This window comes from Rhinolophus sinicus, linkage group LG04 (genome assembly GCF_036562045.2).
Source record: "Rhinolophus sinicus isolate RSC01 linkage group LG04, ASM3656204v1, whole genome shotgun sequence".
Taxonomy (NCBI): domain Eukaryota; kingdom Metazoa; phylum Chordata; class Mammalia; order Chiroptera; family Rhinolophidae; genus Rhinolophus; species Rhinolophus sinicus.
This window is the reverse complement of record NC_133754.1, coordinates 135,956,998-135,978,950: the sequence shown is the minus strand read 5'-3', so window position 1 is coordinate 135,978,950 and position 21,953 is coordinate 135,956,998. Positions and strand designations below refer to the sequence as shown.

The 21,953-nt window shown below is 37.4% G+C and overlaps 1 protein-coding gene across 4 annotated transcripts in view; it reads left to right on the top strand.

The window, feature by feature from the left end:
* The window catches only part of KDM4C (lysine demethylase 4C), a 346,173-nt gene that overhangs the window by 185,693 nt on the left and 138,527 nt on the right, over positions 1-21,953 (top strand). For all 4 annotated transcript variants that reach the window (XR_012495714.1, XM_019727138.2, XM_074330450.1 and 1 more), the window contains 3 exons: positions 1,152-1,465; positions 4,503-4,611; positions 20,347-20,528. Coding sequence is in view for 3 of the 4 variants with exons in the window: in XM_019727138.2 (XP_019582697.2) it covers positions 1,152-1,465; positions 4,503-4,611; positions 20,347-20,528 (605 nt within the window). In the remaining variant the exon portion in view is untranslated. The remainder of the gene's footprint in view (positions 1-1,151; positions 1,466-4,502; positions 4,612-20,346; positions 20,529-21,953) is intronic.

Genomic DNA, 21,953 nt, shown 5'->3' with positions numbered 1-21,953 from the left:
GTACAAAAAAAGTCTTATAGCCCTAATTAACCCGACCTCGGCTGCTTTTCCCTCTTCATTACCTCTTGTTCTTGAAATAGCTGTGTTAACAGAGCTTAAATCATAGATTTTTCTTCAGTGAGTTCATACTTTAGTGAGAGCTAGACAAATATAATTTCAATCCAGTGTGATAAGTGCCACGATAGAGACAGCATAGGAAGGTGCTGGTACACCAGGGACAAACCTGAAACAGACGGGAGGCTGGCCTGGCAATGTTTTTGGAGTGGGTGATATCTGAATTGACTTGAGATAAACGGATAGGTAGCAAGGTGGACCAGGTAGAGTAGGGAATAGCAGCAAACAGTGCAGAGACGACAGTTATGCAGTACATATGGCTTCTTTAGAGTCCTTCACCATAGTTTAATGAACCATTGCATGAATTACTGGGTGGTGTAGGCGAAGGGCACCCAGTTCTGTTAGTTCTGTCACTACACAGTTCCTTGCATTTTGACCTCCAGGGTTTGAATAGAAGATGCAGCTTAAATAGAAGCTACACTTAAATAGAAGATGTAGCTAGGTTCAGCGTCAGAGCTAGCATGTAATAGGTGAAATTATGTGCGTGTGCATGTGTGTGCATGTGTGTTTGTGTGCACATGTGAGGGAGGGAAAAGGGTGCACAGAGATGGCAGTACAAAAGAAGTGCTTATGATATTCTTCTATATGCTGTCATTGTGTGACACAGGATTAGTGTAGGAAATAATTTTTACTGGATCTGCACAGCCTTACATATATTCTTTACATAAATCTTCTGACCTGGAATGTTTCATCAGTAGCAGCTCTTATCATCATATATTGGAATATAATTCTTATTTTTAGAAAGATTTCAAATTTCTATTGCTTTGGATAATTATTGTTATTGCCCTGGATTTTGACATTAGTCTATAGTGGAACCACTTTTTAACCCCTTGTTTTGTCAAATATTCTTTTGCTAAACTCCAAGGTCTCAGTTTTACAACTATGAAGACTACGTGATACTTCAAAGACCTTTCCCACCCATGTCTGTGGAAGTTTAGAGGGGAAGCTGGAAGACAGAAATTTAGTTGAGAATAACGATTGTACTTAGTAATAATACAATGCAATATTTACTAACAGTCTTTCGTTTTACTTCTCAGGAGACAGCTGCTTAAGCACATCTGTAATGGAGGAAGTGAAAACTGAGAATGGCCAAGCCTATGTCATAATTCCACCTTCGAATTCCAGTGAGGCTGATGGTTCCATACCTAGTGGCCATGTGACGTCCAAGGAATCAGACCCACCCAAACTTCCTTGGCCAAAGTCACCTGAATCGTGCTTCTCAGTGGCAGAGAGTAACAGTGTGTTGACAGAGGGAGAAGAGAGTGATGTGGAGAGCTGCGGGAGTGCCCTTGAAACTGTGGAAGTCCCAGTGGTCCCCAGTGGAGAGAGAAATGGCTTTAAAGTCCCCAGCGTATGTGGCAATGTCCGATTTTGCTGTATTTATTGTGTGGTTAGGGAACTTTCCGAAAATTGTGCTGTGCATTGAAATCTTGCTGTAGTGCAGATGACATCCCATAATTATGGGTCTTAATCATATTCCCTTTAATGACTGGAAGGTAAGCCTTCTGCGAGCTCTGGCTTACATGGCGATAGTTCAGATAGCATGACACTTTTGGCCACGTGGTGGAGCTTAATTTTCTTCATTTTTAAGTTTTTCTAAAATTAAACTCTTTATTTTGAGATAATTATAGACTCACATGCAACTAAAAAAAATAGTACAGAAATATCCCATGTACCCAGTTTCCCCCAATAGTAACTTCTTAGAAAACTGTAGTAGAATATCCCAATGTCAATATCGCTGGGATGTTCTACTATAGTTTTCTAAGAAGTTACTATTGGGGGAAACTGGGTACAAGGGATCTTTCTGTACTTTCTGTCAAGATACAGAATGGTTCTATTACCTCTAATATGAATCAGACTGGAAATGATTCACCCACCGGGCTCTGCCCTCCTCCTGCCAAAGGTTAATATTTCAGGGTTCCAGGCTTTCCATAGCCTCTATTTTAACATTAGGGCTTGCCTGGTCATCATGCTTTCCTCTCACTCTTTCCTCAGGAACTCTGATTCTAGGATCAGGCTGACTGTTCTGGTCTTGCCCACTGCCAGAAACAGCCCATTTGCCTCTTGGAAAACTCAAGAGCCCTCTTGATTACCAAGCTCTTCATTCTATCTGTTTGCATAGGGCCTCCCTGTTTCTCATATGTTCTTGCTAATATCATATGCTTTCAGCATAAACTGTTGCTGTAACTAAGATTGTGATCAGGCAAGCTCTGATTGTGTGTAGTGATGGCAAGCATTCGGTAATCTCTTTTGACCTATAGAGCTAGATGAGGGAATTCAAGTGGGTAAGGAGAGCCTCCATTGTTTGAGCTGATAAATTGAGCAGTGCCCTGAACAGACCCACTTCTTGATTTGCTCTTGCTCATTTCAACTCACCACTGACCTTGTCTATCACATCTTTGAGTAGTAAGGGAGATTAGATAAAGAAATCCACTCATCTAATCTCCCTAGTTTTAAAATGTCAAATAACATATAGATAATTTCCTAATTTGACATAATCACGTTTATCATTTCATGCATGATTATATATTCTACTGAACCATAAAATATTTATTAAAACATATGAGAAATAGAAAACAATGGCCTAATTTATTTGAAAAGGTGGCTAAAGGGAAGTTTGAAAATAGTATTCACATACTACTTAGTAAACCAATTTTACAACTCAATTTCATGTAGGGATTAATTGTACCTAAACAGATATTGGGATTCTAGAGTGGTGAATAAGTCAAATGCCTATTTAGGTTATATTCAGTCACGTACTTTAAACTGGAATGGAACTGAAAGTAACTCTTCCGGTTCCTTGCCTTCAGTGGAGGCGCTTCTACCCTCAGTGCCTTTAACCTTCATCATTACTATTTCACTGAACAGAGATTGCCCTCCGAGGAAAGCAAATGCTGCCCTTAAGGGCTGGGTGACTTGGTTTGCCCTTCTTAGAAAGAGCTATACGGTATTCTTTTCTTACATCAGGGTGTCAGGCAATCGTTCCAAGTAATATAGACCCATTTCATTTTTGTGTCTTATTTTTAAGTGTAATACTATGTGTATGCTAGTAGCAGTCAGCTTTAGTCAATCTTCTCAAGAAATAATTAAGTTACTTTCTGAACATTATCTGTCTCTCTATCTATAACTGGGCTCCATGCTCTCCCTGGAATACACCAAATATGTTAACGCTTCACATGTTATTCCTGCTGTCCAAAGTGCTCCTTCCCCAGAGCTCTAAATATATTGCTCCCTCATTGCACTCATGATTACACTCAAATGTCTCCTCATCAGAAAGGCCTTTTCGAATGACCCTGTGTAAAATAGCCCTCTCCCCATATCTTTCCGTTCCTTTGTCCTACTTTATTTTTTCTTTATTGCTTATCTACTTAATAGTACCTGATAAATATTTACTTTGTACTTATTTCTTATCTGTGCTCTTCCCTCTTATAATGCACACTCCTTGAAAGCAAGGACCTGGTGTATTTTTTCCTGCTATAACTCAGCTTTTAGAACAACGTGGCACATAATAAGAGCTTAATAAATATTTCTTGGTGTTGACTAAGTTATAATTTCCCACATTACTTTTTAGCTATTATAAACCACAGATAAATCTCACCCAACCACTGCTTCTTCAGCTGACAGGAAAATTTCTGACAGACTCCTTTCTTTCCTAGTCAACTGTTGATATAAACCTATTAGTTTCAAACGCTGTCTTGGGGAACCCCACCACCCCCTTTTTTTTCTTTTGGATTGAGTAGGCAAGAAAGCTTGTAATTGGTTCACTCTGGAAGGTGTCAGGGTACGCATGACTTTTTCCTCTACCTTTGAAATGTGAAGTAGTTTGTAGAGCCCAGGGCCAAAGACTTTATATAAAATTTAAGTGGTTTCAAGATGACAGTAATTTACCATATTTTAAAAAAACAACTTTTGATTTCTTGTTATATCCTCAGTGAAGTGGTGATTCGTTTCTGAGTGAAAGGAAGTGTATGGGCTCAGTTTGGCGTCTGGTTTTCTCTATGGATAGAAAGCAAAATAACATGTCAGATACTCACAAGTGACCAGCATAGAGGTGGCCAAATGCCACGGTCCTATATGGTCGTGAATATATAATCCTAAATGTAGATTAGTTTTAAAGACCTTTTGGAACCTTGCTAACTGCTAAGTTTATTGTAGTCCTGATAAGCCTGCTCCTCACTACAGACAGTGTTTTAATATGAAGTGGAACGATAGTTAATTGACCTCTTTGTAAAATAACTAATAGAATGGCCAGGAAGTGGAAAAATAAAAAAAGTACAGGAGTTCTTCCTAATTAAATTGTCATAAATCATTATGAACCATAGTTTTTTTTTGTATAAAATAAGTCTTTACCTGTGGGTGTTTCTTCCCCATTTTTGTTCTGGAACCAGAGACTAGAGGGAGAAACCAAAACTGCTAAAAGTTGGCGCCATCCACTTAGCAAGCCTCCAGCAAGATCCCCAATGACTCTGGTGAAGCAACAGGCAACAAGTGATGAAGGTAGGCTTGTGATGCTTTTCAGTATTTTTTCTGTGTGTATTGTACCATATTCAGTATTCTGTCAATTTGCTGTAACAAACTTTTCTAAAAAATTGCTTGGTGGAGAAGTAATTTGACCAAGTTGCAAATACATACCATAGGGGGATCATAGGTAATAAACAATTTATAGGTAAAAGAATTTTGGATTTTAGGGATAAACACTTACTACACATAATCTAGCCATGTTCCCAGTAAAAGTCTACCTGTTTTATATGATGGGATAAAATTGGTCATTCGAACATTCATCTTAAGATACTCTAGAAGTTGAGAGTCACTTCTTTAAAGTTGTCAAATCATGGAATTAACATGCTGTAGGTTTCTTTGCATTGTCTTTATTTTTAACTTGAATTCTTTAAATTTGTAAACACCATCTTGAGCAATACTTCCTTATCCTGTTATACCTGGTGTGTGGCGAAGTGCGGGAGGAAGGTGGTAACTGAACTCTCAAGAAATGGGGGAACTCCAGAGGGGATTCAGAGAGAAATGACATCCAGATTAGAAGAGGAGAGCTATTTGGGGGTGGGGAATAGGCCAGGGCTAGAGGAGAGGTAGGGAAATCAGAGCTAAGATGTAGGGTCCCTCAGGCACACAGAACCTACACCCTTAGATAAGGGCAGACTAGGGAAAAACAAAAACCATAACTGGCCATAGGCACAGGCAGAGGACAAGAGGACTTGTCACCTGGGTTTGGCCTTGTATTAGCAAAGGTGATAGGATGAGAAGAGAAAGTCACCCTAACAGTTCTTAACCCTGGGACTGCCATCAAATTTGTAGTTTTTTATTCCAAGGCAAAATTTAAAGTAAAAGTGGGTCCTGACTGTGAAAGCCTCCAGGACATTTAGCAGAAGCAATTACCAAGTCTTATGAGTGCATGCTGAAAAAGAATCTGTTTGACTAATGGACAATAGACTCTGATTGGAGTCCTGGGTTTATCCTTCATAAGTTTTTTGACTTTGGGCAAGTCTTATCTCTGGCTTCAGTTCTCTCTTGTGTAAAATGCGAGAACAGGTCATCAATGATCAGGGTTCCTAAACTATAGGTTCATGCGTAGATTTTTGGCATTTCAAATACCCTGAAATAACAGGGAGAGCTCAGTATGTTGAGTTCATTGCCATTGGACCAAATTTTTGTTTGTAACTCTTCAACTATAATTTTATGATTTCTGGAATAGTCATACAGAAAGATTGAAAGATGCAGATACCCGCCTGTACTTGTTCACCCAAGTGCAGAGGTGATCCCACCTACAAGTTTGAAAATTGAGAAGATTCAGATTAAAGCCCTGGTTATGGCTCTAATTTTCTCTAATCTGAACTGTCTGGATAACTCATCGTAAATCATCAATTCAGCCAATGCAGTACTGTAATGAGCTGTGAAGCATCTCTTTGAAATTAAAGACAGCTTAGACCCTGATTCCTATCTCTATAGTGTCTTCATGCCTTGAGGGTTTGATTCGGACTATATTTCAGGCAGTGTTACAGCAATGTATTTTTTAGACAGTCTGTCTATTAATATTATAATTCATTTAGTAATGGATTAAATATTTAAATACAGAGATGGAAGAGATAGAAATTGCTGCTTTAATTAGAGATTATTCTTGGTGTTTGACTATTATTTAACCCATTTTACATAGGTTTTCAGTTATTTTAAAAAATAACATGTATACAGTTAAGTACAATTAAGTAAGGAAAATCTCAGGAACTCAAGTCTGACACAATTTGATTACTTTCCCAAATGTTTTTCTCTTTTTCACACTCGTTTTACTAAAGTGCTCATGTGTATGATGCGATTGAATACTCAACTGGTTCTGAACATATTTTCCCAAGACTAGAACTACCCACTGATTTCATTTTATTGGAGATTTTGGTTTTCTTCTGGGATCGCCTGATATTTCCTGTGGTAGTTTCTGAAATTTACCTTGTGTCATTCAGTCACTGTAACTGCTACTACTAGTGTACAGCCCTGCTCTTGGGCACTTTGCAGTTAACCCCTCACATAAAAGGGCACTGTTTAGAATTGGCTGTTTCACTACCTTTGGCAGATAGATGTTTTGGGGGGAGAATTATGCCCTCCTGCCCCTGGTGTTCTGTAACTCCCTTCTTTCTAAAGAGTATTGGTAAAGATTTGTTGGTCTTCATTTTATTTCTTGTATTTCAAGGAAGGCTTTTATGAAGTAGATAGATAGACCAAATATAATAATGTCTTTTATTGATTCAAGCTTGACAAATATTATTTTAAGTAATAAATAGCAATTTCATTTTAAATATTAAAAGCACCCATTTATTTGTTTTGCCAGATAGATATGGAACCATGACTCAATGTTTATGGCAGGTAATCTGAGACCTGCCTTCTAATTTCTCCTGGGCTGTTAATGGCTATCTGGCCTGGAGAACTAAGTCTTGTATTCTGTGTGAGGCTCATTGTATGTTTATTCATCTATATAATGAAATGGTTGGCTTAGTGATCCCAAAGTTTCATTCAACTCTAAAGGTCTTTGATTCTATGAAAATACGACGATAGGAGAGGATACTATGTAGTCCCCATGCCTCATGCTAGACTTTCAATGAAGAGCAAAATAGTGAAGTATAGGAACATCATCAGTGTTTCTCTTGTGTAAAAACTCCGTTTCTCTGCTAATTTTGGAAAAAAGTGCTCTCTTATGACTGTTGCATGTCATGCTCCAAATGTTATTAATTTTTACATAACGATGTCTTTGTTCCATCAGTTCTTATTAACTTGAGGTAATATTATACTTTCATAATAAGCACAGTTATAGTTCTGTCTGTTTAAGTAATAAAACAGCAACTTCAGCATATTACTGAGTAGACTGGCTTGGAATGTTTGTTGATAGGTCACAGCCAATGTTTTCCTGCATTATGTAGACATAAAACATTAGATGTTGTTGGCACTCAGATTTAATGGATATTTTATCTAGCACTCAGCTGTGTAATAATAGTCGGGCATTCTCAGTTTAGCTTGATTTCTCTGTCAGTAAATTCCATTTGGAGTCCCAATGGCAATGACTTTTACTGCAATGCAGGGAATAAAAATCAAAAACACCTTGCTCTTATTATGCTAGTGTGGCTTCATAACGGTTTGATTAAATTAGAGGAAAAATGTAAACTTTTTAACTCATGTTATACGGTTGCTTTCTGTACTTTTTCAGAATCAATCTTGAAACTTTTCTAAACATGGTTGGTGTGAAGTATGATCAGGTCTCTATATGTGCTGAAAGTGTTGGGATTGTAAAATGATAGTCAAAACTGATTCTTTTGAATTCCTGTGTGCCTTGTGACTCCTAAAGTCTTGTAGAAAACACCTGAGGGAGAGTTTTTGATATAGTTGTGTTGTTCATTTCATTCTTTAGAAAAATAAATGACTGTATTAGGCTGAAATGTATGAAATTGCTAATATTTGATTTTTTTCAATCTACAAAAACTGCAGTTTCATACAGCTTAACTTAAATGTATTACATTTCCTCAAATTTGTACACAGCCCCCTTTCCCTGGAGACAGAGATGTCTTAACCCTATAGGCCATTGAATTATCCCTTATTTTGTACCATGTTTTCTGCATTTCTATTTCCACCTTTTGTTTGGTTGTGAAACTAATGATGAAGATCAAGAATAAGCGTGCAAAGTTTGCGTAGATTATTCTTTATTTTCTTTATTTTGCCTCTGAAAACTTAGTCCTGGGCTGTTAACTTTCTGCAGGCTGATATTTGGGTACTTTCCACTGCTTGGGGTGGGGGTGGGTGGTGCTTAAGTGACATGTATAGCCTCCCAGATAGTGAGTGGTTAGGAAGTGGCTCATTTTATCATCATTTTAATTATATAAAGTGGTGTTTTATTCCTTTTCTCCTTTTGGGTCTTAGGTTCCCAGTTTTAGGGAAATGATGAGGTGATTATTTTTTATACATTTCAAATGGACTTCTAAATTCTACAGTGATATTCTGTGATTTTACTGTTCATGTTTTTTTTTGGGGGGGGAAACATTTTCAACATCGAAAAGTGCAGAACTTTTTGTTGTGCTAATAATAAAGAGTAGAAACTTAAGGAGAAAAGGGGACATATCTGGACATAACTCAAATTTTTCCATAGTTGTTAAGGTCTCTTCTTGAAGAAATATACTTCATAATGCCTTTAAGTGAGTTATCCAACGATCTGGGAGTGTCTTGGGAGAGAATAATGAGTATAAAAGCCCCAAGGAGGGAGTGAGTGTGGCATGTTTTAAGAAAAGCAAGAAGTATAGTGGCTGACAGGACCCTGGATGGTCCTTTGCCTTTTGGTGGATGGCTGTCAATGTGGAATGACAGAATGAACGTTTGCCACCCTGTCTTCTTATTTCTGTACATTCTCTAGAGAACTCCTCAGTAGTCAGCATCATGGCAACCCTGCATGAAGTCCTTCACTCTCTCCTTAGCAGCTGTTTTGCGTGATCGGCCAGGCGCTGTCCCTTTTAGTTCCTGGGTCAAATGTCTAAGGATCCTGCTCTCCTTTACGAAGATGACCAGAGCTGACTTATACCTAAGGGGAGCTTTTTTTTTTTTTGCAGGTAAATTGCAATATGCTGGTGGTTTTTTGCTTAGAGAACTTGTTCAGCCATTTTTTGACTTTGTAGTGTAGATAATGTTAATGAAATAGTTTAAGAAACTGGAGGTTTATCCCATGGGAAATTTAGAACTTCTTGAAGGCTAGGGACTGTTTATTTTGCTGTTTTCAGCATCTGTCATATTGCCTAGAGCACAGTGAATTTCATATGCTCACTCTTTCACCTATCTTTGATTTGATGCTCTGAATAAGTTCCTTTTGGTGCCATGTGTCATCGAATTTTCCAAAGATACGCCAGTTTCCTTATAGACATTTTCTTTTCCCCTCCCCCACAAAGATATGAAAATGCACTTGTTGCTTTCTTCCTATTGTATTCACTATTAGCAATTATTATTTACATTTTTAAAAAGATAGATGGTGTTATCCATTTTATTATTGAGGAAACTGAAGCTCAGAGACATTCAGTCACTTGTCCAAGGTCACAAGGCTTGTAATTGGTAGATAAAAGCCTTTAAATCCTAATTCCCAAGTTTGCATTCTTTCTACTTTATCATGAGCAATGCCCAATAATAGCCTCAGTACTGATAAAAGAAGCCAGGTGAGCACATATGTATGTCTGATGAGAACCAGCATCTTTGTTGATAGAGTAGATCATTTGCAGTATTCCTTGTTGTCCATGTGTATTGTAAGAATATATGTTAGTAAAATATGAGCTAACATTCTTTAAAAAATTTAAGCAACATAGATAATGCCAAAGTTCTCTCTGACACCCAACTCCCCAGAGATACCATAAGTATCGGCATTTTTATGTAACAGGAATTTTGAAGGACTGTGCTTTGGAATGTTTCTGTTGCATAAAACAGTCTATTGAATGAGTTGACTGTATCCTTTTGAAACGTTTTTGACATCTCTGTTATTGCGAAGTTATGCGTAAAGAATAAAACTATGTCTATCCATTCAATTTCTTAAGTGCTTTAGGCCTAAAACAGTGGAATTCTGTTATCCATTATTACATTAGCATTTTAGGGGTACTGTAATGCAGAGTTTAATTTTTCCTTTATGTCACCACTTCCTAATATCATACCTACAAAGTCATATAAATTTTTCCAATTTTGTACTTTTGAAACATACCCTTACAAACCTTTGAAATTCAGGGTTTCATAAAATCATTGAAATATAGTTTGTATACAGATTATATAGTAGTTTGTATGGGAACAATAAAGTTCTCAAGTTTGAATTTCTTTGCTTTTATTCAGTAACTCATTCTTGCCCTCTTCCTCTCCCCACACCCTCCTCCCCCACAGTTTCCTCTAGGACATTTGAAACCATATATGTAATGCCTCCCAGGGCTGAGATTTTGCTCAAGTACCTGAAAGATAACAGATGCTGCTGAGCTCTTCATAGCAGAGAATACTGCTATACCAGCCAAAACACTTCACTGGAACATAACCTCAACAGCAAAATCATTGTGGTGATTGGTAAAGGGAAATTGTACTGTAGTAAAGTCGATGGCTTTTCCCATCTGCCAGGTTCCATCAGCAAGTCCTGGCAGCAGTTCTTCCACAATGGCCCAAATGTTTTTCTATTGAGAAATCACCCTACATTTAGTAAGTAAAATTTGTTCAAAAAGACTGTACTGGGGAGTGAATAAATCTGACGTATGTCTGCTTTTAAACTAAGGTTTTCCCCAGTTCACAGGACCTACCTAATATAATTCTGAGTGCAGTTTTTTTTTAACTTTAAAGATTGTATATACTATTTATAACTATAAAAACTTATAATCCTCCTGTCCTTTAATACTTTTAAATTTATTTTTTATGGAATGTCATCATTCTCTATATAGTTTTGTGTCCTGATTTTTCATCTATTAAGATAATATTCATATTCACTTAATATTATATGTTATATAGTGTTTATATTTATGTTGTTTTATATTTCATTAATATTCTTCAAAAGTACCTTCCTGATGCTGGCATAATATGGCCATGCCATAATTTATTTAAATATTTTTAAAGCGGTACTTTTAGGAAGATACTTCTGTAGAAGACATTAATCGTTTTTGTTATCATAAATAATATTCAGTGTTATTTTTGACTGAATGGGAATTAAACACTTTTATTTCTCTGAAAGGATAAATCTTTTAGTAGAAATGTTTATATGCAGGAGATAACTGGGTGTCTGCCTAGATCGGCTCTTCCTGTTCTAATTTGTCTTGTTAAAAGTTTAGTGTTTAGGGTATACATTTAAGTAATTTTCTGGATGAAAATTTTCTGGATGATCTTTGCAAAGGTTATACTGGAGACTCAGAAGGAATGGTGGGGGTGCAAAAAATAATTTTCCTCCCACCCTTCTAAGTTCTTCTGGCTGGACTAATAATCAAATTAACATGAGACAGATTAAAAGAAAAAAATAACCAAATTTAATGTGTATGTTCACCTGGGGTTCCATAAGAATATGAGACCCAATGACAATTGGGCAGTTGAGGTTTATATGCCATTTTGAGCTAGGAGAACTAGCTGGGAACTTCACAGGGAAGAAAGGCAGTTCACATGGAGATGAACAGCAAATGTTTGGTAAATAAATGTTTGCTGGGCCATCTTTAACAATGGGACGCAGAGAGGACTTTGATCAAAGGGTCCTTGCTAGGTTCCTCACTGTCTGTCACACACTAGTTCATATTAAACTATGGTTATATGTGATGATATCTCCCTTTCTGGAGCAGGCCCTCCATCTAAATTCCTTTTAGAGAGTTAGGGGGAAGGCCAAAGGTTTTTCTTGAGCCACTTGTTTCTTAAAAATAATTAGCTTAAAATTATCAATATTCCAAAAGGCATATTTTGGGGTGGCAAACTCTGGTTCCCTCCAGAGGAACCACCATCTATTGAAGCCCTAGGTCTTCATGCTAATGAGCAGCTTAATGGCTAGTATCACATATAACCTGTTGGTAAACCCTGTGATTTAGATCATCTTATACTCATTTTGCAGATGAAGAAACTGAGGTTTAGAATTATAACCAAACTTTAAGGCAGCACAGATTACATGTGTAAAACACTATTTTAATTTATTCTAATAAGAGTTGGATCAGACCTCTATTTCTGTAGCCATGCGTACCTCAGAATAGTTGAATATCTGTTGTTCTAGAACACGAAGTCCAGACCTTTATTACATTTCTTACCTAATTTATTACATTAACTGTATGAAGTCAATTTTAGATTAGTCATAGATTTAATCTTGCAGTTACTTGAACTAATATTTTTAAATATTATTTTTTTAGTTTTACTGTATTTATGTAAGCTTTTTTCTTTTTTCTTACTTTTATTAGCATTTCTTTGATGCTGAATTTACTTTCAGGCCATAAGTCTATGCTTCTTCAGTTTCTTCTGGGAGAGCTTTTTCTTATGTGCAACCTCTTCTTCTGGTTTAGGAACAATCTGCTCTTTCTCAGTTAAGATAAGATCATCTCAATGTGGCAGGGAGAGCTCACGGGTGGGTTACCTACCCGTGAGCTCTGTAAGTTCTGCACTGCATCTTGGGAGCTTTGTTCACCTGGATGTGCTCAGTGACCAGAGAATCTACATCTAAACCCTTAGGTTCAGCATTACTTTTTGCATTTTTAACAATGTGCAGCAAAATTCTGCACTTGTTTTGGGCCACCGACCCTGCATCCAGCCCCACTGTGTGGCCTGGACACACCTCCCAAACTCCACCACTGTAACGAAAGAATGGCTCACATTGCTTTTGTAAAGTGACATGCTTCAGATACTTGGTGGCTTTTAGGATATATATGCATACTCTTGATGGCCTGGGCAGTTTCACGAGTGTTCTTAAAGTGAACACAAATATTTGAACCTCTCGATTACATGATTTTTGTGGGGTTTTCTGGGTCAAGTGAATAGTGAACCATTTTCAGAGGTTACCTTAGGCTTCTTATGGGAAGAGCTAAGCTTTTTAAAACCTATACATACTTTTATATAAAAAGCAGTATAAATCGTTTCATGTAGAAAGTAACCAAAATCAATACTTAATCATTAAAATTAAAAGTGTGTATCCATGATAATCCTAAGATCACTTCTTAGTGGGGCCTCCACAACACCTTGGGAAGTTTTATTTATTTGAGGGAAAAATTGTTCTCCAAATAATGGGGTGTACAGGTTACCTCAAATTAGTATAAGTAGAAATGTTAAGAAGATTCTGTCCATCTTAAGATTCTCAAGTGAATTGCAACAAGCCTGACTTTCTTTTTAGAACCAGAAAGATTTTAGGATTTCTTGAGCTCCTAACTTTCTATGGTCTTCCTTTTCTTTCTCCTTAAATACTCAGTAGGGTCTTTCATGCAAACTTTCTGGCCGCTGTAGAGACATTGGGTCAGCGTCATACGTATTACTGACTCTCAGATTTCATAGTTAAAATATCAACAAGACACATTTTTAGTTATCCCTTTGAGACTGGAGTCAACCTTTTGAAAAACAGAGTTGTTTATAGTCCCAAGGAGAAGGCAGGTACTACAAGTAAGAATACTTCTGAAAGCAAATGTGTGGGTTATTTTTCCCAAATCAACCAATTCTCCAACTCTCCGGATACCAATTGGGTATCCTACAACTTAATTCATTTGACACTCACAGCGTGGAGTTAGTATAGCCCCCACAGGCTGAAGACTCAGTTCCGCAAGATACCTCCATTTCAGACACCAATTGCACATCCATCCTTATTCCTGACCAATGGGCTATAAAGTCTGGGAGGTTCCTACAACTCCCTCCTCAGGTTTGAGAATTTGCTAGAATGGCTCACAGAACTCAGGAAAACACTTTACTTCCTTTACTGGTTTACAGCTCAGATCAGCCAAAAAGAAGGGACATACAGGGCAAGGTATGGGGTTGTGGGAGGTGTGCTGAGCTTCCATCCCTCTCCAAATCCATTACCTTCCCAGCACCTTGATACATTCACCATTCTGGAAGCTCTTTGAACCCCGTGTTTGATTAAGTCATCGTCTGTTAGCCATTAACTCAGTCTCCAGCCCTGCCACCCCTTCCCCCCCCCCCCCGCCCCCTGCAAAGGAGGGTTGAGGTGCTAACCCTTTAATCCTGACTTGGTCTTTCTGGTGGCCAGCCCCCATCCTGGAGCTGTCTAGGGGCCCCAGCCACCAGTCATCTCATGAACAAACAAAAGATACCCTTATCAATTCGGAGATTCCAACAGTCTTAGAAGCTTGTGTGAGGAACTAGGATCTAAGATCAAATATTTTAACCAGTGATGCTCCACTCACCCCTGTCACTCGGGAAATCCCAAGGGTTTTAGAAGCTCTGTGCCAGGTACCAGGACAAAGACCAAATATATGTTTCTTTTTATATCACAGTATCACAATGAGTATAAACAGTAAGCAGGGACGATCGTTTTGGAGCGTTTAAGACACACTGGAGAAGGATGAAGGGGAGTTGTAAGCAGGCTGCTTGTGAGAGGCTACTTACAAGTAATTGCAGAGGCAGAAGTTGTGGTCCATCCTTTAGTACCCAGCTGTCACATACATGAATCAAATATTGTTGGTTTAACTCTTATTTCTGCTTGAGTACTATTCTTGGGTTCTGTATGCATATCTATTTCCACTACCTTTCTCAACGTGCTTTTATTTTTGCCAGAACTAGTCAGACTCAGAGGCACAGTTTGGTTTCCCAGGTTAAGTCAGAAAGAGTATTTTTAATATGGCTAAAAAGCAACAGTTTTAGTGCATTGTGTGTATGATCCAGGAGCTTGGTGTTTGGTCTGTAGGCAAGTTCTTTTATAGAATAAAACAACTTACTGTTTTTTAGTGGTATGACTGAAAAATTTCAAAGAAGCTATTGTAGCCGGGCTGGTATGTCAGCAGCATTTTCAATAGGTTACTTCAGTATGTTTATCCAAGATAGTATCTGTTTTGCTCCAGGGCTTGTTAGGAGGCTGGCCATCCTTCATAGGAGGCTGCTGGACAAAGTTCGTGAGCACAAGATGTCCGGAGCTGTGTTATGACGTGCTTCTGTGAATTTAGTAGAGCTATGTAAATTGCTGTGTGTTTAGGCTCAGGCTTTTCTTGATGAACTTTACTTGCTACAGAGTAATGGGAATGTTTTTGTAAATATAACAATTTAGAAGTCTAGATTTCCGCCATGAAGTAAGAGACTCACTAAGAAAAAAGAAAATTAAGTGCTATTGGCATAGAGTTTTTGTTTTTTAACTATGGTTGGCAAATCTTGCAGCCCTTAATGAAAGAACCAAGAGGAAAGGAGGCCTTCCTGCAGTGTTGACTTGTTTTCTTTCTGCTTAAGCATCGCACATTGATTGAGGAAAGCAGTTGATGGTATTCTGGCCTGGCTGTGAGAACAGTCTACACCAGTTTTATTGGGGCTGTATTGTTCACCAGTGACTCTGTGATACAAATGCTTTTGGATAAAAATGAGAAAATGTATGTATATTCAGTGATTCTCAGTGTTTTTGGTGTCAGGACCCCTTAAGCTTTTAAACATTTTGAGGACCTCAAAGAGGGTTTGTTTAATCTCATCTTGTCCCTTCCCTTCCGTTTTCTCTTTCCCTTCTCTTCCTTTCCTATGGGATTACCTTATCAATACTTATTTGCTGGAAGTTAAAACAGGGAAAATTTGAAATGTATTAATTCATTTATCAGTAACAATTTATTTATTAGTAGCAATAATAAATACATATGCAGTTACATTTATTTTCATAAAAAATAACTATTTCCCCAAACCATAAAAAAAAAAGAGCAGCATTACTTTACATTTTTGCAAAGATCTTTAATACTGGATTTAATAAAAATAGTTGGATTTTCATATATGCTTCTGCATTCAATGCATTGCATGATGTTGTTCTTATTGAAGTATATGAATAAAGTCCGGCTTCACACAGATATGTGGTTGGAAGGGATGCAGTATTTTAATAGCCTTTTCAGATAATTACGGATATTCTTCTTTGATACTACACCAAAATTTGATAAATAGTAGTTTTTTAAAGATTAGTTGCAATGTGGAATCTGAATTCACATTGGTGAACCTTTTGACTTTATTAAATGAAAGATTCATTGGCGTATCTTGCACTTTGAGTGGTTCTTTTACACATGCATGATTTTATAACATCATGCATTGGTAAACAAATGTCTGAGTTATACAGGTCTCTTTATATAATATTTGAAAATTACATTTTATATTTTCACCATCAATCCCATCAGAAATAGCTTTAAGTATTGGGAAGCAATCAAGCTCACAATAGTGGATATAAGTTTTCCAAGATTCTCATTTGAACTCATAAGATTGAATATTTGTCAACAACTTTTCTTCATAGTTTTTTAATTAAAATGACAGGCTTTCTTTGTCCATTTTCATCAAAATTGATGCCCAATACACAAGTCTGAATAGTTTGCCTATTAATCATTCTTTCAAGTACAAGTGGTGCTTCATGGAAAAGACAGTTCATTCAACTTATGATTCAACCCCAAGACAACTATTGAACTTGAAAGTACCGCAGAAGTACTTTAGGCATACATCCTATTTTATCACAAATTTAGTAAAATTCACACTTTTTTTTGCTTCATCAGAGCAAAACTCCTCCCTCCCCTTCCACACACACTAAATACGAGGTAGTCAAGAATAATGACTGCATTGGTGCCATTGCCTTGATTCAAGTTCAGACAGTTTCAGACACCAACAGTTTTATCCTCCATTGCTCTTGTATCACCGTTTCAAATGTCAACAGAATAACATAGGCAAATAATACCTTCAGGTTATTACGCAAGTATTTTTGACCATGTAAGAAATTGTGTGTGTGTGTCTCCTGGAATCCATAGACCTTACTTTGAGAACTGCTATTATACTATTAGCTCTGCTTTTGTTCTTGGGAAAGAAGGGACTTCTATGCTGGTAATGCTTTCACAGATATCCCAGACTTTAATGCACTATACCAAGGGATCTTCCCTTTGCCTCACTCTCTCCATTCTATAGCAAACTGGCATTCAGGATGAGACTCAGAGTTCTGAACAATCCTCTGATTGTGATGTTAAAAAAAAAAAGAGATATAGTAATAAAAACATTGGTGTTCAATAAAAACAATGCCTACAGTATCCATGTCTTCATATGTTTACTAATATCTGCCTTTGCCCTCTTTTATGAAGATATTGTGAGAACTAATTTGATATTTTAAAAATTGGAAAATCTATAAAACAGTATGGTCTATTTTCATGGCACAACAGGTTACAAAACACATCATGTTTTGTGAGGTAATTATATACCAATGAGATTATAGTGAAACAGTTAGAGGTTTATTAGTCAACTGTAGTTGAAGAAAGGGAAAAAAGAGGAAATTCCTAGGCAGAGTGATGTTAGATAATCAAAACATTTAAAAGCAACAATGGAGAAACGTTTTCCCTCTGCTGTAAATTGGAAGCTAGAGAGAGTATTTTTCAAAAAAAGTCAGCAGATGAAGACACACTAAAAGGAGCCAGGAACAGGAGTAGAGGTACGTGTTTAGAGGCTGAAAAGGAGAATTTTCCCTTGGAATTGTGTGATGATGAGAGTACTTAGATATCCTGAGAAGACTTTTCCCCTCAGAACATTCTTGGTTCCCTAAGGGATTGAGACTTGTAGTTATGTGAATATTGTAGTCTGAGAAAGGCAATAGCCAGGGTTAGTCTATGCTTGAACAATACCATGGTTCAAAGGGAAGCAAGAGTTCTAGGAGGTAGAGAAGGGATGAATAATTTAATAAGGAAATTTCAGGGAAGCAAAATATTTACCTTCAAGAATGTGCCGATATTTTTTACTTTTAAAGCTAAATTGAAATCTGAATAGTCACCATCATATACTTATGATTAAATGCAGTCTCTTTTTCCCCCTCATAAAATATTGCAGTATTGAACTGACAAACAGATCAAATGAAATTAGACAATTAGATGGATTTTATGTAATAATATATACATTTATGTATCCCTCTAGAATTTGTGAAGAACTTTAGCACTTTAGAGTTTAAAAAGAAGTTTTATATTTACTATTTCATTTTAATCTTAAAAAGAAGAAAACAACAACCCTGAAGTAAGTGAGGAAGGGATTCTCGTTTTGTGAGAATCTATCTTACCCAAAGCCACAGTGCTTCTGAATGGAAGGGTTTGAATGTAAAGCCAGGTCCCTGGATGACGGTTCCCTGGACTTGGTGCTGCCCGGCGTTGCTGCCATGCTAGTTCTGACTTATGGGGTGACGTAGTTACGGTGTTCAGTGCCTGCCTGTCCCTGAGGGCAGCCAAACAGAAGACAAATGCTTTTTGCACCAGAGTAGACCTCATCTTTGGGGAAGGACAGCCATAGACCAGGGTCCTCTATCAGGTCGTTGCTGGGAGGTTTGGAGGACAAGCTCAGGTTGCACAGGCTACCTTATGTCAAGTCTTGCCGTAGCCCTTGCCCGTACCGCCTGCTCTCCGGCTCCATTAGCAGGAATTGTCCTTTCCCTCTATTTCTTTCTTATTGTTGCTAGGCTTGTAGGAATTAAATAGTGTTCCTCCATCCCTCCATCACAATTACATTAACTTATGACCAGCTAAAGGGATAAGGACATCAGCTATCTTGATGTTGTGTTTCAATCTTTTATAGTAAAGCAAGTGATACGACCAATTTATTTTGTGCCAGTAAGTAGCAATAGTTATGCAAAACTAAGGATTTCTTTTCGTTTAGATCCCATTTTTAGTATACATGTGGGAGATATTAGCCTCTGATTTAAGGACTTAATGGTATTTGAATTTCTTGGCTAACTTTTCACTCCCACCTTTCATTTGTCAAATCTTAGTCCTTACAGTAAGTATTCTGTAGTTTACTGTTGGGAAGTTTATGTTTAGAGGCAGATTACTTCTGGGGGTACAATTGAAATACATAATTGGGGGTGCCAAAAATGTATACACATGACTTGTATACATTTTTTGGCATCCTCTGTATAGACAAAGGTTCTTACCTTTTGCTTTGTTTTCAAATACTGCCTCTGGCTGAGTACTAAGCATTTTCCATTGTAAATAATGTAATAATAATAATACCACAGCCAACATGGATGTAGGTATGTTCCCTTTCACTTCAGTTGGCATCTGATGTCTTTTGAATTATTTTCAGCCCCATTCATCCCTTCCTGTTTTGTTTTGTTTTGTTTTTAAGCTGAGTAAATCTGTTTTGACTTTTTCTAAAACAGGTAAGTCAGCAGTTCAAGGGCTGGAGCCCACTGCTTCACAGAAACACCCATGCTGGGGAGTTGAGAACACTGCTCCACAGTATTTATTCCTAAGTCTGTGACAGCTACTAGTGAGGCATTTTAGAATGTGTCACAGCTCTAGACATTAAGTACTAGATGTAGCTATGGTTGCTGCCACCTGCCCTGATACATGGTCCTCTGATATTGGCATGAGGAATTTTATCTCTTAACTTTTTATGTCTTTCTGTATTTGTCTCCCTTCTATAAAATTTTGTAAAATGATATATTTGTGGAATAGATTTCTGCCCCTTTTATGTTAACAAATATACATGCTTAAAGAAATTGAACCCTCTGGAGGTATCATATTGAACAAATAAAAAAGATTTGACATAGAGATTGTCTTTTACTTCCATGTAATGGCAGTGTATTGTTTGGCACATGATATGTGCTATGTAAATGTTATTTGTCATGAATTCCTGAGCCCAAAAGTTAATTAAATGAAGTCCCATTAGTAAATGTTATCGAATCATGTACTATGCCAGGTGAGGAAACTGAAAATATTGGTAAGGCAGTTACTGGGCTAGCAGATTCTCTGCTAACTGGAAGGAAGGTAATCTCATACCTATCGCCTGTTTTACCACAGGAGGTGTTGTGGTAGCAGGAGAAACAGGGAAGTCATGAAGTGGAGAGGAGCGATCCTGGCAGGGCACCAGGAAAGGTGTCAAAAGAAGGGTGGTTGTCTGGCCGTCAGATCTGATTTAGTCCTTGAAGATGACGAGGATGAAAAGAAAACTCCTTTTGTTGCACTTCTCTCAGAATGCCTTGGAAGGATAAAATGGGTTTCCTGTCTCCCGTTAATATCAGATACTTTGGAATGTTTGCTTATTTTGTAACCAGGGTTGTTTTTCCCTGGGTGCCATGCTCACTGTTTTCACGCCCTGTCTCTTCAGAATTGCCTGAGGTTCCATTGATTGAGGAGGAAGTGGAAGAAACAGAGTCTTGGGCGAAGCCCCTGGTCCACCTTTGGCAGACGAAGTCCCCAAACTTCGCAGCTGAGCAAGAGTATAATACAGCCATGGCCAGAATGGAGCCTCACTGTGCCATCTGTGCGCTCCTCATGCCGTACTACAAGGTAATGAGGGGCGGCGGGTCATTGCCAAGGTTTCCTTTCACTGCTGCACTTGCTCTGTGGCTGTAAAAACACAGGGGAATCATTGCAAGGTAAATATTCACATGAAAAGGAAGACACTAATACTTACGTAGCCGATGGCCATAATAGGGCAGCAAACAGAATTTCTAAGTGCTCCTTGAGAGACATTTCTCTGACAGTGCTTTATCATTTTTGAATAAATGATTGGTTTATTTGTTGACCTTTATTTGTCAAGGGACAATTCCAACCTTTCTACCCCTTTTTCCAAGACACACAGAATTTAAAGCTTACCAATAGTAGAAGCTCGCAAGAGAAAACTTGGACCTAGACTCTGCTTTTTGTTTGAAAATGTGACTCTCAATAATACAAATGTCAGCTCTAGGACCACACTGAATATGTCTCCCTTTTTCTTCCCACATGGAACATGCAAGAGACACAGCAGAATTCAATTCACACGCAATTGTGTAGTTCACCCTCATCAGTCAGCTGTGCCCCGTGTGGTTTTCAGTATCATTCCATATTTGTTATTCTGGTAGCATTTTAGCTCACCAAGGGCCACATTCTCCAGCTCTCTCACACACAATGATGTTTTTTAAGATACAATAACGTGTATTGATGTGAACATTGTGTTCTGGGTTATACTCTCACTAATTGAATGAGAAATATTTTATTCAAGATCACATCTTTCTTAGAGTTCCATGAAAAGTAAATGCTTTTCTGTTCTGATGTTTCAGAGCATGGAAATGTGTAATATGCCATATTTTTAGACCTTTGTAAATAGAGGAAGTAGTTTATTTACTTGTCTTTGAATGTGACCCTGGTGAATGAGAAACATTACTTTTGCTTTCTTTTTAATCATTAAATTTCTGTGTTTTCTTGGAAAAACTTTACTTTTTATTTTTTATTTCCATATCTGGCTGTGTATTTTCCCAATAACTTAAAAAAAGTCCCACCAAAATTGTAAGACTTAAGGAAATTTAATGTAAGATCTCTGGAGATAATAGGACAGTTATTAGAGTTTCAAATAAGCAGTAAACATTTTTTGTAGATTTTGGTGAGAAGTGACAATTTTGTTTTGCACATTTTATTTTTTATTTAGTGACATTTACCAGCTCTTTCTGTCTTGATTTTTTGAAACTTTGTGATGAGGTAAAAGCCTTCCAAAATTCCCTAAATATTGTTGTGCAGCTTAAAACTGAGGTCTTTAAAACACTCCTTCCAGTGTATCCAGGTAAGAGTCTTCAGTAAATGACACCAGGTCTGTTAACCTAGTGCAAATAAAGAACAAAAAAAAAAAAAAAAAATTCATCAGAGAAATCGATTCTTTCCATGAACTATTTATGTAAGAAATTAGTAGCTCATCGCTTTCTCATACAAGCAAATGTGCAGATTATCCTCTTATTCCTG